Below are 13901 nucleotides of genomic sequence, written 5' to 3'. Positions count from 1 at the left end.
AAACGCTCGCAGCTGTACGCACCGGGATATATTTTAACATCACGCTATACGGTATCGCGGGCATACGTACGTGCATACCTATATCGGGTATAAAACATTTATTTGTATAATTACATGGTAGCGCTGCAACCGCGGGAGCTGTTGCCCTGCGTGCCGGCCGAAAGATTCCGGAGATATTAAAAACTATGGAAGAGCTACTATGTGTGGATCCGGAGAGCTCGATCTTCCTTATCCAGGGGTGAAGATCGCAACGTGGATTGCCCACGGAATTCCGGCCTTCGCACCGAACCCATCACCCAAATACTCTCTGGAACTTTTATTCCGAATTAGCCCATCTTCGTTCGATATCCGCACTGATCAGAAATTCATTCGGCAGGTCCTACATTCCTCTAAGGATCAGTTCCTCGCCCGTCGGATGGTTTCCAGACATCGGCAGTTTCGACCAAGCGACGGCAAACGTCATTCAACTAAACATCTCCCGCATTGATCTGCTTTGTATATACGAAGCGGAAGCAGACAGAGTTACATAGTTCGTAAAAACAGGGGATGCGAAATGTTCCCATTGGTCTTACGCCAATTTTTTTCACCTACGAGTTCCCGAGTTTTCGTCTTTGATGATGTGGTTTTGGGTAACTGTCTCGATTCAATGAAAACCGAAACCTGAAGCAATGTTGTCTTGACCGCAAATATTACACCAATCATGCGTTTTCTCAACCTCTGTAGAGATTCTCTGTAGTTCTTCTTTCGTCTGTTGTCCAGAGGTTCTAGACGTTTACCTCCATACTTGGTCCGAACCTGGGGCAGGTTATTTCATACTATGAAGATTTCCGCGAGCGATATTCCTTATCTACCTCACGGGATCGTTAATTTGCTTACGTAGTTCTAGAGCAACGGGGTTTTTGTGTCAGGGTTCTTGCAGTGCCAGGTGAAACAGTAACCAAATCCCACCTGCATTTTTCTAAACACACCTCTTCCTCGCGGGTTTGAATCCCTGGCTCTTCTTTGGAAAGGTAACACCGCGGCAGCGAATGGTCATGATCGGAGTGTTGAAATATTGTGTTGCACCATTCCCCGGTGCATTCATCATGTTCCATTATACCTTCAATAGCACAAAGTGTAACGAATACCAGTTAACTGATAAGATCGTAAATTGATCTCCATCGTGGAAAACGTCGTCCCTTTTGTCGCGAAGAGTAGCGCAAGGACCGGATTGAACAGCTCGGCGTCAGGACGTCGGGCGCGCCATCCGCGAAGGATCGAGTGCTTAAGGTTCCCCTCGACGCCGAGCGCCGCGATTGCCTTGGGCGTCGGTTGCAGCAGCGGGTCTAGCCACCGCTCTGTCCTCTGTAATTATATCGTATACGTACTACCCTCCGTTCTTCCTTGTTGCTCCTCGTGTATTTTGTTCGAAGCTGGTCCTGCCCCGGGCCAAAGATGCGCTCGGCAGTCTGCTTCGAAGGCCTTCGGAGAACGGGCGAGCCCCGATCTCGCCAACGTTCCTCAGGCCCTCCCAACACCGGACCAAAATGACTAACTGCACCTCGTACTAGTGTCCAAAGCTCCGTACAGAGCGATTCAAAATTTAATATTTTCAAACCAGCTATATGTATACCTGTAACATACGGTGCTTCGTTCTTAGCTACATAATTCTTTCACCCGCGGTTGCAAATGCTTCGACTTGTCTTCACAAAAGCTCCTTTTGTACCTTACGAAAACGGGTTACGAAACCAAACTTACTATATCATGTCGAGTACAGATTAATAGGTTAAGACTCTTTTGCAAACTTAATGTAAGTGCACCAGTTATTGACCCTGTTCAAGTTATTGACCTTTTTTTGTTGTATCTGTTTGATTCTTAGATCTAAAATTATCAGAAAATAAATTTATAGCGTCTAATCATCTGGCAATTGGTTTTAGTTATCGAAAAATTCATAACCTCTGCCACAAGTTTATAATTTTGAAAAAAAAAACTGGTCAATAATTGGTTCTAAACGTATCAATAACTGGTACACTTGCATTATACAAAAAATAACGGTAACTGATGTTCGTAGAAAATATTTGCCCGTGTATGCAATTAATGCTCATTACGTTACACAAGATGAAGATGGCTTACAATTCTGCAAACATGTGCTTGTAAGAGTACGGCGTTACACCAAGGTCGTAAATAGTTTAGCACGTATGCAGCGTTGTCGGTTGTCAGATCCCGTGACGTCATTGCGGTGGGAGTTATCGCGAGGGAATAAACGTTTCCACCCGGTGATGTATGGAAGATACGCGCATGCATTAAACATGCCGGGTGTACCTGTAAATAAGTTTTTGCGAAACTTATATGGCTCGAAGAGAAGGCCCACTCGTGCGGGGAGGCTTATATGGATTACGGAGGAAGGCTTCACGCAGCCGCGGCGCTGATACAGTAAGTGGTGTTGTAAAATACTGCCGGTCAGCACGACAACTTTCGTTTAAGTGCCAAAACAGATTTTTAATTGTAGGTCAAGAGCCGCGGGTTAATAATTATTCTCAACTAAATAAAGTGGAATTATTCATCTATCCGATGGGACGACGGAAACCACGAAACGTTGATTTAAGATTAAATTGTATAGCCCGATCATATTTCAGAAAGATTAAGTCCAGCCTAGATTCTACCCGAGTGACAAACATTTCCCAGCATTTTCCTCAGCCGCCATACTACAAAGTCTTCGCACCGTCAACAGGCGCGAATTACTAACCTGATAAATATCGTAATCGAAAAAATGCCGGTAAATTAACCGCACCTTCTCAGTCTGATTAAAACATTTTTTTATGTACCTTGGGATCGATTAATCGAACACCGCTCCGCGACCTAACTACAGACCTTTTTCGTTCACCTATCAGCTTGGCCAAGGCTTATCAAACGCACACTCATGGGGTATGTGATTTGCGACTGCCCAAAATTGTCCTAGATCAAATATCAATCGGCCACGACTCGGCCGGAACTGTACATACAGTGTGCCATAAAATGGACGATGGTTGATCGGCGACCAATTCATACGCATGTTACAGGATGCATGAAAGCTTCACCTAATCCGTCTCCCTAGTTCCGAAAACGTGGTTTACCGATTCACGAGTGACATTCAACAAGAGGTGTTAGCGTACCTCGGTAAGCTGACCGCCACTCTCCACCTTGCACATTCTGCGAAAAAGAAAAACGCTTAAGACACCATAATTGTGTAGTATCCTGTAGGGAAATTAAACTCTTCGAAATCGAAACGAGAAGGGAACAACGCAACGCCGATGCCGACACACACACCATCACGCGTCTTGGGCCGACTTCTTCAAATTCCGCAGGACAAGTCGAAGTGCGGTGGAGTGGCAGCTGGCGGCCATTAATCTAATATTGTGGTCGCCGACGCCCCCGCGAGTACACGCTCGCGTGCACAACCGGCCCTCGCGCCCTCTTCCTGCCTCTCCTTCACCCCCCGTTCGCCACATCCCTTAACCGACTTGCCACACACCATCGACTGTCGGGGGACGACGGCAAGCACGCGGAAAGGAAGCAACGCTAATGCGGAATCAATGCAGGGGCTGCCGACTGCTGATGAGGGATGATTAAGGGGCTGGGGGGGAGATTAGGTGTTACGACCAAACTCGATTACTTTCACACCTCGAGGTCTTTGAAACACCAAATTTCAATAAGAGATCGCGATGCAGTCGAAAGTCTGATCTGCCCCTTCGATCCTGAAGCTTCAAGATATTCAAAAGCTTTACCCTCACGTTTCGGGTGACGAAACGTTCGACTATACTGATTGCGCTGTTAAAAATTTTTGTATGGAACTGCCTACGCTGTAATGAAAGTTCTGTAATTTCACCATACGTTTACTGTTTAATCAATTTACATATAAAATAAATTTACTACACAATTTAGTAAATTCAAATTACTTTCTTGTCTTTTTCCTGTAAATTTTAGTAAAATGAAAAATTTTCCTTGTAAACTTAAGACAAACACATAGTAATTTACGTCACTGCACCGAATTTGTAAATTTGTTGTCTAATTTCGTAAATTGACAATTCTTTTGTACAGTAAATGTCTAGTAAATTCACAATAATTTTCAACAGTATGTGACACATATCCCGTATTTTGTCGCATCGAATGAAATTTTGCACAGTAAATGTAAATCATAATTACATTTGAGCATCGTGATTCCGAGAAACATGCAAGTTTTCAAGAAAAACTTGCTACCCGCAAAGTAATTTCTGCAGAACCGTTTCAAAGGCCATCGAAGAGGGCGTTGTGCCTGTGTCTAGGACTATCGATCGAGCACTAGAATTGAACTTCTTTGGCAGAAGCACCGTCATTAGCTTCCATCAGGGAAAGAATAATTCCAATCGTGGCCAAGGTGCACGCCAAAGGTGCATCAGTTGGATTTAGCGTGAGGCGCCGCAGCCGTTGATTGTTAAGCCGGCGTCGGACGAGGCGGAGTTTCTGACTTGCCGTCGGTAATGCTTTCGAATCTCGAGCTACACCGTTAACAGCTAACCACTATAAAACTGAGCTCGATCATTTTTCTTTCTTGGAATCTCCCGAGTCGAAGAAACGCTTCAAATAATTCATAATTTATACAGTATCGAGTATGATTTTTATTACGTAGAAGTTCCGCGACGTTGTCGATTCGACCGTGAGAAAATTACAGAATTCGACCGATATATAATATGTCGCGATACTGCTGCAGTCAGCCTCTAATGTCTAATGTTAGACTTCACGCACAGCCTGGCGGACCATTCGACATCCTTGCAACTATTACACGTGGGCATTTACGAGTTTAAAGCAGCAGGTAAACTCCGACGAGTAAAAGGTCTGTATCCGACAATCAGATTGAGATTCGTTCGGCTGCGATAAGATCGCAACAACCGTGACTAACGAAAGGCGCCAAGACCGCCTTCCGCAGAAGAGCGTTTTGAGATTGGCGATTCGCGATTTGGGATCGGGAGGCGTGCATATGGATTGAAATTTACTTTGCAAAACTCGGCTCGTTACGCGAATGAATTTTTATTATTCCCCCGGAAGTCGGATGACCCCGAAGAGTTCTTGAAGGTTTCCCCAACTGTCGATACTAATTAAGACGGGGTTGGGATGTAACACCTGCCGACAGGGTCAAATGTGATACAAACACAATTCGAGCTTACAACCAGTAATCAAGCGGTGACTTGCAATTCATAATCGCTTTAGTCGATTATACGACATGATATCAGCCGCCGTAAATTCGTCAGTCATACTTTCATAAAAAGAAAAGGTCAACGAGGTCAATTATTGCGAGACGAACAAGTAGCATTTAATATCAAACATGAATATTATTTATGCAATACCGCGAAAAGATAAATCGCAATTTGAACACTCTCCTTAAGACTCTCATCGCGAGTATAGTCGTTAATTACACATCAAGTCGTTTTTAGTACATAATAGAAGTCATATTCGTTAATTAAGACGACAGTGACGACTTTGCTCAAAATTGCAGACAATAGGCAACGCAACGTATAGCGATTGTTTACCCGAAAACAGCCTTCGACTTATAACATGGGACATTTAATGCGACATATTAAAAACTGCTTTATTACAACTTTTGCTCGATGAATTAGGCCTAATTTATATACCATGACATCCACCTGCGGGATAATTCAGCTCATTTCGAGAACTTGAAATCCAACAACTCGCGAAATATATCGTTCTACCAACGGAATATTAATTATACTCTACATGTATGAAGTATCGCATAACGATATCAGTGTTCATGATTGTGATTAATTTATTCCCGTAATATTCCCTAACTTGTCGATGTACTCGGAATCCAAGGATTTTTATAACCGACTGCACTGCAGAGTAGCGAGCTCTATCCGTAGCTTCGTGAAGTCTTTGAAGCAACACCAATTGACCAGCTTCATATGAAACACCTGCAGGAACGCTACTATACCGATACAAATTAAACACTTTGTGTCATTTGTATAAGCTATTGGAGATTTCCCTGAACACTAATATCAAAAAGATGATAAGTTTCTTCCATTGAAATTTAAATGTTCCTGTACCGATTCATAATTTGTTTGCACATTTTCTTTGCTCAACCTAATAAGTAGTTTCAATTCGATCGGTACTGTATTAAAGGTTTTCTTTCATATAGCTATCCATTCGCTATTTTTTAAACTATTTAGTTTTATTCAGGCGATAATAATTTCATTTGTAACTTTGTTCACATATATTATAAAGTTTTAATAATAAGAAAATTTCAAATCCTCCCGCGCCTCCGCAGCGTCATCTAGTACAGAAATACATTGGCTGAAGTATATTCTTTCAATATAAAACAATATATATTTCAAATATACAACGCATATGCGTTGACTGAAGACTATCAGTCAACGGCATATGCCAAACATGGCAGCGTGATGACAGTACCCGGCGTATTCAAATTTACCGCCAAGCCCTAGCGGCCATTGCTGATTGCGGAAACCACGAAGTAGCTGAAACTGACCAGTGAGCAGGAGTCTCATTTGACGCCATTGCTCAGTGAGCACTAGTGAGCAGCGCAATAGGAAGCGGTAGGAAGGCATTGGAGGACAAAAACGTTCGTCGCAGGGTATCTGATTAGGGAGTCTTTTACTGTGCGATTCAGCTGCTCACGCGATATTAAATATATTGAAAATGTTTCCAATGAGCTCTCAAAAGATGTACTGGATATTCAGTGATGAAAATGACATCACGGAACTTCGCGAGAAGACTAACTCGGAATTCATCGACAAGCATGGCGTGAACGTGCCGGTGAGTGTTGATTCCAGTTTATTCTATCTCCCAATCGATATATCTATAGCTATAACCCAAAAAGCGTGTTTTGCCAATTCGAAAGAAATTACTTGAACAAAAGCCAGTTCATACAAAGTTATGGATAATTATATCAGCTTCGAACAGCGTGCGTTTTAACATTTGATTCACCAATCGAAAATATTCCATCTTTCGCAAGCAAATCTCCGTACTCTCTAATCGTCTTTTATTTTGACATACGTATCAATTACGTGATGAACATTCCGCGCGATTGCAAAGCAATTACGGTGTTGCCCGGTGGATAAATTTATTTGAGAATTTTAATTATACACAACGTGTACTGGAGAACACGCTATTTTGAATCTTTGATCGTACATAAAAGCTCACGCAGTTTGTTGATTAAATACCGATAAACTTGGGGACGCCAAATAATGTTGGTAAAAATGTCTTCACCGTTTGTGAGAAGAAGACTGATATTTATACGGACATAAAAAATCTTGCCTAATATTCGATCGGCATGCTCTGTGTAAATGTTGTCCCATACATTTGCGTTTCCGTCAAGGAGTAATACTTTGTCTTTGAAAAATGGTTCGTTCTTTCCACTCGTACAGCGCGATCAAAGAGAGGAGCATTTCCTAACGACTTCGGAAGAACGGATATTACTCAAATTCTATGAATTACAACTCCGAGACTTCTGTCGCAGATTTGTTCCGCCCATGCCAAGACCTACCGTAGCAACTGCGCTTCACTACTTCAAGAGGTTCTATTTAAGGAACAGCGTTATGGATTACCATCCTAAGGAAATCCTTGTCACATGCGTCTACCTTGGCTGCAAGGCAAGTATTCGTAATATGAATACAATTTAACATACTTGCAGAGATGACTTGTAATTAACTTTTTTTTATTGCGATGAACAAAACTTCAACTGTTTCCAGATTTTATTATTTTTTCAATTCTCTTTCTTAGGTAGAAGAATTCAATGTCTCAATATCCCAGTTCGTAGCGAATATCAAAGGAGACAGAGAAAAGGCATCAGACATCATTTTAAACAACGAATTGTTACTCATGCAGCAGCTCAACTATAACTTGACTGTCCATAATCCTTTCAGGCCTGTAGAGGGCTTGATGATCGATATAAAGGTGAGTGTAGCTTACGAAGGGAATCTACTTATTTTCCAAGCTGCAGAATCATTGGCTGAAATTTTTATCTCTTATTTTGTAAATTTCTCTTGACAATTCAGTTTTAACTTAAGCCCTTATTTCTGCTATTCATGGTTCACTCATCAAGATCATATCGAGCCTTTTGTAATTTTCTATTAATTTTTCCTGTGTTTTTAGACCAGATGCACATCACTTGAAAATCCAGAGAAGCTCAGACCGCATATCGACGATTTTCTTGAAAGAGTGTTTCTCACAGATAGTATTCTGATTTACGCTCCGAGTCAAATTGCTTTGGCTGCCACCTTGCACGCAGCGTCGAGAGCTGCTGCTAATCTAGACAATTACGTAACAGACACACTGTTCTCGAGGGAACATTTGCCAGGAATCATCGAGGCTGTTAGAAGTAAGTCGATCATAATCGTTTTTGGGGATGTTTCATCATCTTCGTCATTTTTCTTCTGACACATTATCACCGATTGTAACTATGTCATATTAAATTTTCAGAAATAAGATCAATGGCCAAGTGTGTTGAGCCTCCAACAAGAGAAGTGGTCCGGTCTCTCGAGAAGAAACTGGACAAGTGCCGAAATCAAGCGAATAATCCAGACAGCGAAATGTAAGCCTTGCATTCACGAATTTTTGCCAAACATTTTTTCCGCACGTAAGGCTGGTCTTCAAATTCAAGTACCAAATGCCAGTTCGAAACATCTAATTGTGCTACTTAAGTTATTACATTTTACTTCTTCACTTAACTGTGTACCTTTACTTAACTTTTTCAGTTACAAACAAAGAATGCAGGACATGCTGGACGAGGATGATTTACGGGATAATGAAAAATACGCAAAAATCATTCAAGACCAAGCAGAGCATGACGAGAAAGTATTGGGCGTGAGTAAATCTCTATCTCCATCGGCGTTGTAGCATCGAAAGGTTTGCCACTAAATTTCTCAAAAGACTTCAACTTACGAAAATAAGTAATCTTTAAGCACAGGGCGTAGAGGACTGTGTGATATTTCACACTTATCATCGTTTCATATTCAGTCAGTTGCACTAGCATATCTTGCTTCTTTTGTGCTACATCTTGTTTTCATTTCTTTGAAATTACGAAAAGTGATCTACAAAATTTGAGTATTCACTGCAAATCCTGATTGAACCCATATGATTCAATTGTATTCGACAGTGTCACTCATAATGTTCAAGACAACAGTTTAACATTTTCCATCCCATGTTTTAATCATTTTGGGTGTCTAGCGACATGATAAAGTTGATAATTCTCTAAAACTTGTAAAATGAGTCTAGTTTCTTGAATTTTGTACTATCAACTTTCTTTTACAACTAGACTCTGAAGGTAAAATTCTGCTATATAAATAAAAACTAGCGAAGCTCTCAATAAAGTCTATATTTCATAACATATACAATACTTAGAAGCAATGAACACCACTTTATTTTTGTAGATGAAAATAGTGTTTTTGAAAATTGAAATCCTTGAAGAATTATAAACTGTATCACAACTGGATATCCCCTTAATTTTAATTTTCAAGTAGACTCAGGCAGCAATAAAACTTTATTCCTGTCTTAACCGTAATGGCCACTTTATTGACCTGCAAAGGCCGACAAAAGCAGCTTATCATTCCCTGTTGTACTTTTCTCCACAAATTTTTTTTTTTTTTGTTCCCTTGTTTTTCCCTTAAATGCGGTTTCAACTTTTAAAGTCAATAAAGTTGCGACAGTCAAGTCCGGAATAAAGTCCTATATGCAACACGGGTATAAAGACTATTATTTCTTTATCACATAATGTGCTATTAAAGACAGTAAAATAAAAAAAACTGGAAACAAAACGGAATAATTGTTTCTCAGTTACTGTCAAAAATTGTGTATCTCTAACGACTACAATCTCGGGGCGTAGTACATAGGTATTCATTTTGTAATTATAAACTTCCAATATCTCCAGTACCTTATAAAATATGTTCGTACCCAAAGCAAAGATTTTTCACTAAATCGTAAACTAATGTAAATCAGTTGACCGAAACGCGTGTATGGGGCATTCCACGTCAAGTCAGCCACCTCCAGACCTCACTACATTTGATTTCATTCTTCTAGGATTTTGTTATACCATGCGAGAGTGGTGTCTCTGATTTTTTCAAAAATTTTCGGAGCCTCCGTTCCGGAGTTCTTGCAAACCTAAATTTTACGATATTCCAAAAATTTACGAACTTTTAATCGATGATACCTCCAAATTGAACAATCGTATCAAAATCAGTAAGGTGGTGTTTCGAATCGTCTTGAATTCAAGTGTTTGAAAAAAAAATGTTTTGCAGATATTTTCCGCGACATTTAAGCTGTCGTAACTGATGTTCAAATAAAAAAATCAAAATTCCATCAAGTATATTATTTTTGAAAATTTTGAAACATTTTTTTTTCGGTTGACGAAGTTGACGTGGAATGTTCCATATACAAACTAATGGATAACAAATATGCGAATTATTCGGAGTACCTTAGGTAGAGAAAAACAATGTTCAATTTACGTTGTCCTAATGAATCAGTTAATTGGAATCTGAGTATCCGGTGCAATCGGCGTACAAAACTATTTACTTGATTGCTTTATCTGCTCGAAGATTTCTCAAATAACACTGTAAAATTTAACGCTACGTTACAACAACCGTGTTTTGCTTATCATCCAATTACTACATTTTTATTTCAAATGTGTAATCAACACCTGAAGTTTCCAATTTAGAAAATCGAAACCTAAGTCCACCGTGGCTTTTGGTACTGAAACAGCCACAAAGATTACATAACCACGTATCTCCTTAGTTCGCAGTTGAAATGATAGGGTGGCGACAGACTGGGAAAACCGGGAATAGTCAGGGAATTTCGTATATTGGAAAAAGACTGGGAAAAATCAAAGAATTATGATGGACTATAAAGAAAAACGTACTTTTTCTATAAATCGTTTTCAAACTTCAACTGAGCTTCGTAAATTCAGTTAAGCTAACCGTCTAAAATGGTATTGTTCAATTTCTAAGTATTTGTGTGAAACTAAGCAATACTATGTGCTTTTTAGATCCAAATTTATATATTCAAGGTGCGGAACTTCTGGAGCTTTTCGTCATAAAAGCTGCTCCACATTACCTATGTTTTGTGGAAAAACGTTAGAGAATTCTGCATTTTCTAACCCTAGACGGGGCAACCTAATTTTTATACCTTCTACGGGGTAACTGGGGCATCGGAGTACCCCAAGCGTTTCCAAACAATGCAAGCCTTTCTAGTTCCAATAAGATAGGTTTATTATGCATCATTTTCTTCGTTTTTTAATCATCAACACGAAGGTATATATTAAAATCCCTTTTCTTTGAGATGAAAACGAGAAGAACTTGTTTAAAGCAAAAAAAAAAAAAAAAAGGGCGGTGAAGAGCTAAAAATGACATTTTTCAATCAAAATAGTCTCATTCTTTTTTTAATTAACCGATTTCCAAAACTCCAACGGGATTTCAAAGGGAATACACTGAGCCTTGAGATGAAATGGTGTATCGATTCATTTTTTTCAAAAAGTATAATTATTTATTTATCCGAAAACTGAAAATAACAAAAAGCCGTAAATGGGTGAAGTCAATGAAAAATTACATATTGCATCTTTTTTTCAACTTTGAATGAATTTTTTATTCAACAAATAATTTTTATAAATATAGAAAATAACCATCGAGGCTTAATGGTATACCGATCGGTTTATTGTGGCACAAATTTACCAAAAAATTGAACTGTGCTCGTCACAGACAGGTCGGTTACAGTTTTCGTAGAAAGTTTTTACTTTTCGGTCGGCTGGTCGTGGACAAATGGCACGTCTTACTTTTTATCCAGCCCGAGGTTTATCATTTCTATCCCCCTCTGAGTCCGAATCGTACATCATTTCTACATGATCTTCCTCTTCGTCATCTTCCGACAGCATATCAACAGCCAACTCTGTTTTTTCCGAAAGCGCCTGACTGGCCGATTTAGTCCTTGGTGTGAACACTGGATCTTTTAGGGAACGGTGAAGTTTTTGGAGTTTTCTAGGCTTTGAAAAAATCTGAAAAAATTCTGGGTTAGGTACTTCTTGAAGTGTCTACTACATGGCCCAGAAGTTGTTTAACCCTAGGACCCTACACTATCCGTATGAAACAAATACTCTGCATACGGGTTACGCGCACCCCAGAACTTGAAGTCAACGTTGCTAGAGGACTGTTTGTCGTAGAGAGTTTTTTTCTTTTCCAATTGAACGCTGAAAGACTGAATAATGGAATAGGATATGCGACAAAAACCTAATATGACATTTTCGTCTTAAAAAATGCGATTGAATAAAGTAAGAAAAATGATTTTAGCTTTGTAGGAAATAATATATAAGATAACGAAGCTATCTTTCGAATAAGTTATAATGTCAATCGTATTAAATGTATATTGTAATATTCAATTGAATACTTCTTAAAATTCTATGTTAAATATGTGAATACAAGTATATTGAAGCTTTGCAACCGCGTAAGTGTAGTAATGCTCGATATGCACAGTATTCAATCGATGTGAACTCCGAGGCGTCGTCACGTAATGCCCCTTTGACACCCGCTCTCTAGACCCTCCGAATTCGATTCGTCACCCGTCTAATCTCAATGTCTATGTTCTGGCTCTCGAAATATTATCGGCTTCCCTGCCTCACCGCCGTGGTCCATACCAAGACGTTGACTTCATTCGGCCTTCCTAGATTTTACGACGTCCTCGTCGTAGCTGCGTCCACCTGTCAATCTGAAAATAAACGTCCACCACACGAAATTATCAAAATTTCCGTATATAGCAAGACAATAGGCGGGTGCGGCTTTCACTCCGAAATCAGAGTGATCAAGTCCGATCCAAGAGTTCCAACCACCTCTCGTCATTGTCTAAATACATTTGGGCTACTATCATTCGCCCCACAAGGTTACTATCATTCACCTGATTCGATTACTGTCATTCATCGAAATAAAATTCTTTGGGCTACTATCTTTCGCCACACAAGGTTACTATGATTCGCCTGTTTCGATTACTATCATTTATCGAAATTCCAACGTTATTTAGTAGGTTACAAGTTGAATATAAATCAGATAGAACTGAGCTGTTTTCCCATGATTACCTTCTCTTTTTTTTTTCTAACGTATTTTTTATACGAATTTAGCACTTGTGATAATATGTGATTAGGTAATAATTCTGTCGACGTCAATGAAACTGGAATTTTTTTATCCTGATACTCTAGAAGAACGTCATAAATTTGTCCTTTCATGAAATCGTGTTCAATTCCTTTAGTTTTTAAAAATTGGTCAAAATGTAAAATTTGTAAGCCTAGAGCCATTAACGGATGGAGACGTTTGCATCGGTTAAAATGTTTACCTTCTACTATTCCATTTACAGAGCCCGAAGCGATAAGTTTGCTCTCAACCATCATGTGAGACAATCCACACTCATTGATAAAAGTTCCAACAGCCTTAAAAAAGGCCATCATTAAATGGAATGAACCAAGATGTATGAAGAGATTATTAAACCTTGGAGCTTCTGTTGCTTGAATTTTATAAGCTATTTTAGCAATCGCCAAATCATATGTGACTTGCACATAACTTTGGCCACATTCTTTACCTACGTTTTGTGCTTGCTCCATAGTATACACTACAACTGATATATTTGTTGGTGATAAATTAATCGGAGTAAGATAGGATACTTTCTGTTTCGTTTAGGATACTTTCTGTTTCTGCTACCATCGTGTTCATATTGTGGCGACAATCCGTCACTCTCACAATTGTTACCAACATACTTATAAGACTGCTTCTCAACTACGGCATCGTAGGAGCTAATATGTTGTATGGTTTCAATACCTAATGGACAGTCTTCTACATCCATTTGGTCTTCGCAGTCTACATCGATATTCATTCTTTCTTCACTTTTGTCTATGACATAAGTCTGACCCT

General features: G+C 39.5%; 1 protein-coding gene across 1 annotated transcript; it reads left to right on the top strand.

The window, feature by feature from the left end:
- Positions 1–6660: 6660 nt before the first annotated feature.
- LOC124180137 (cyclin-H) lies at positions 6661–11350 on the top strand. The gene is made up of 6 exons (XM_046565245.1): positions 6661–6780; positions 7392–7616; positions 7747–7920; positions 8119–8344; positions 8446–8557; positions 8721–11350. The coding sequence occupies exons 1-6, from the start codon at positions 6664–6666 to the stop codon at positions 8860–8862; spliced, it is 996 nt and encodes a 331-aa protein (XP_046421201.1). The 5' UTR covers positions 6661–6663; the 3' UTR covers positions 8863–11350.
- The last annotated feature ends 2551 nt before the right edge of the window (positions 11351–13901 follow it).

Source organism: Neodiprion fabricii, chromosome 4, assembly GCF_021155785.1.
Source record: "Neodiprion fabricii isolate iyNeoFabr1 chromosome 4, iyNeoFabr1.1, whole genome shotgun sequence".
Lineage (NCBI taxonomy): Eukaryota > Metazoa > Arthropoda > Insecta > Hymenoptera > Diprionidae > Neodiprion > Neodiprion fabricii.
This window is presented reverse-complemented; position numbering and strand designations above follow the sequence as displayed.

What these genes read in the sequence shown, in the direction of transcription:
- LOC124180137 (XM_046565245.1), top strand. Translation starts at nt 6,664, where the DNA reads ATGTTTCCAATGAGCTCTCAAAAGATGTACTGGATATTCAGTGATGAA. An exon ending in GCGTCTACCTTGGCTGCAAG is followed by an intron (nt 7,617 to 7,746) that starts GCAAGTATTCGT and finishes TCTCTTTCTTAG; the next exon opens with GTAGAAGAATTCAATGTCTC. An exon ending in AATCATCGAGGCTGTTAGAA is followed by an intron (nt 8,345 to 8,445) that starts GTAAGTCGATCA and finishes TTAAATTTTCAG; the next exon opens with AAATAAGATCAATGGCCAAG.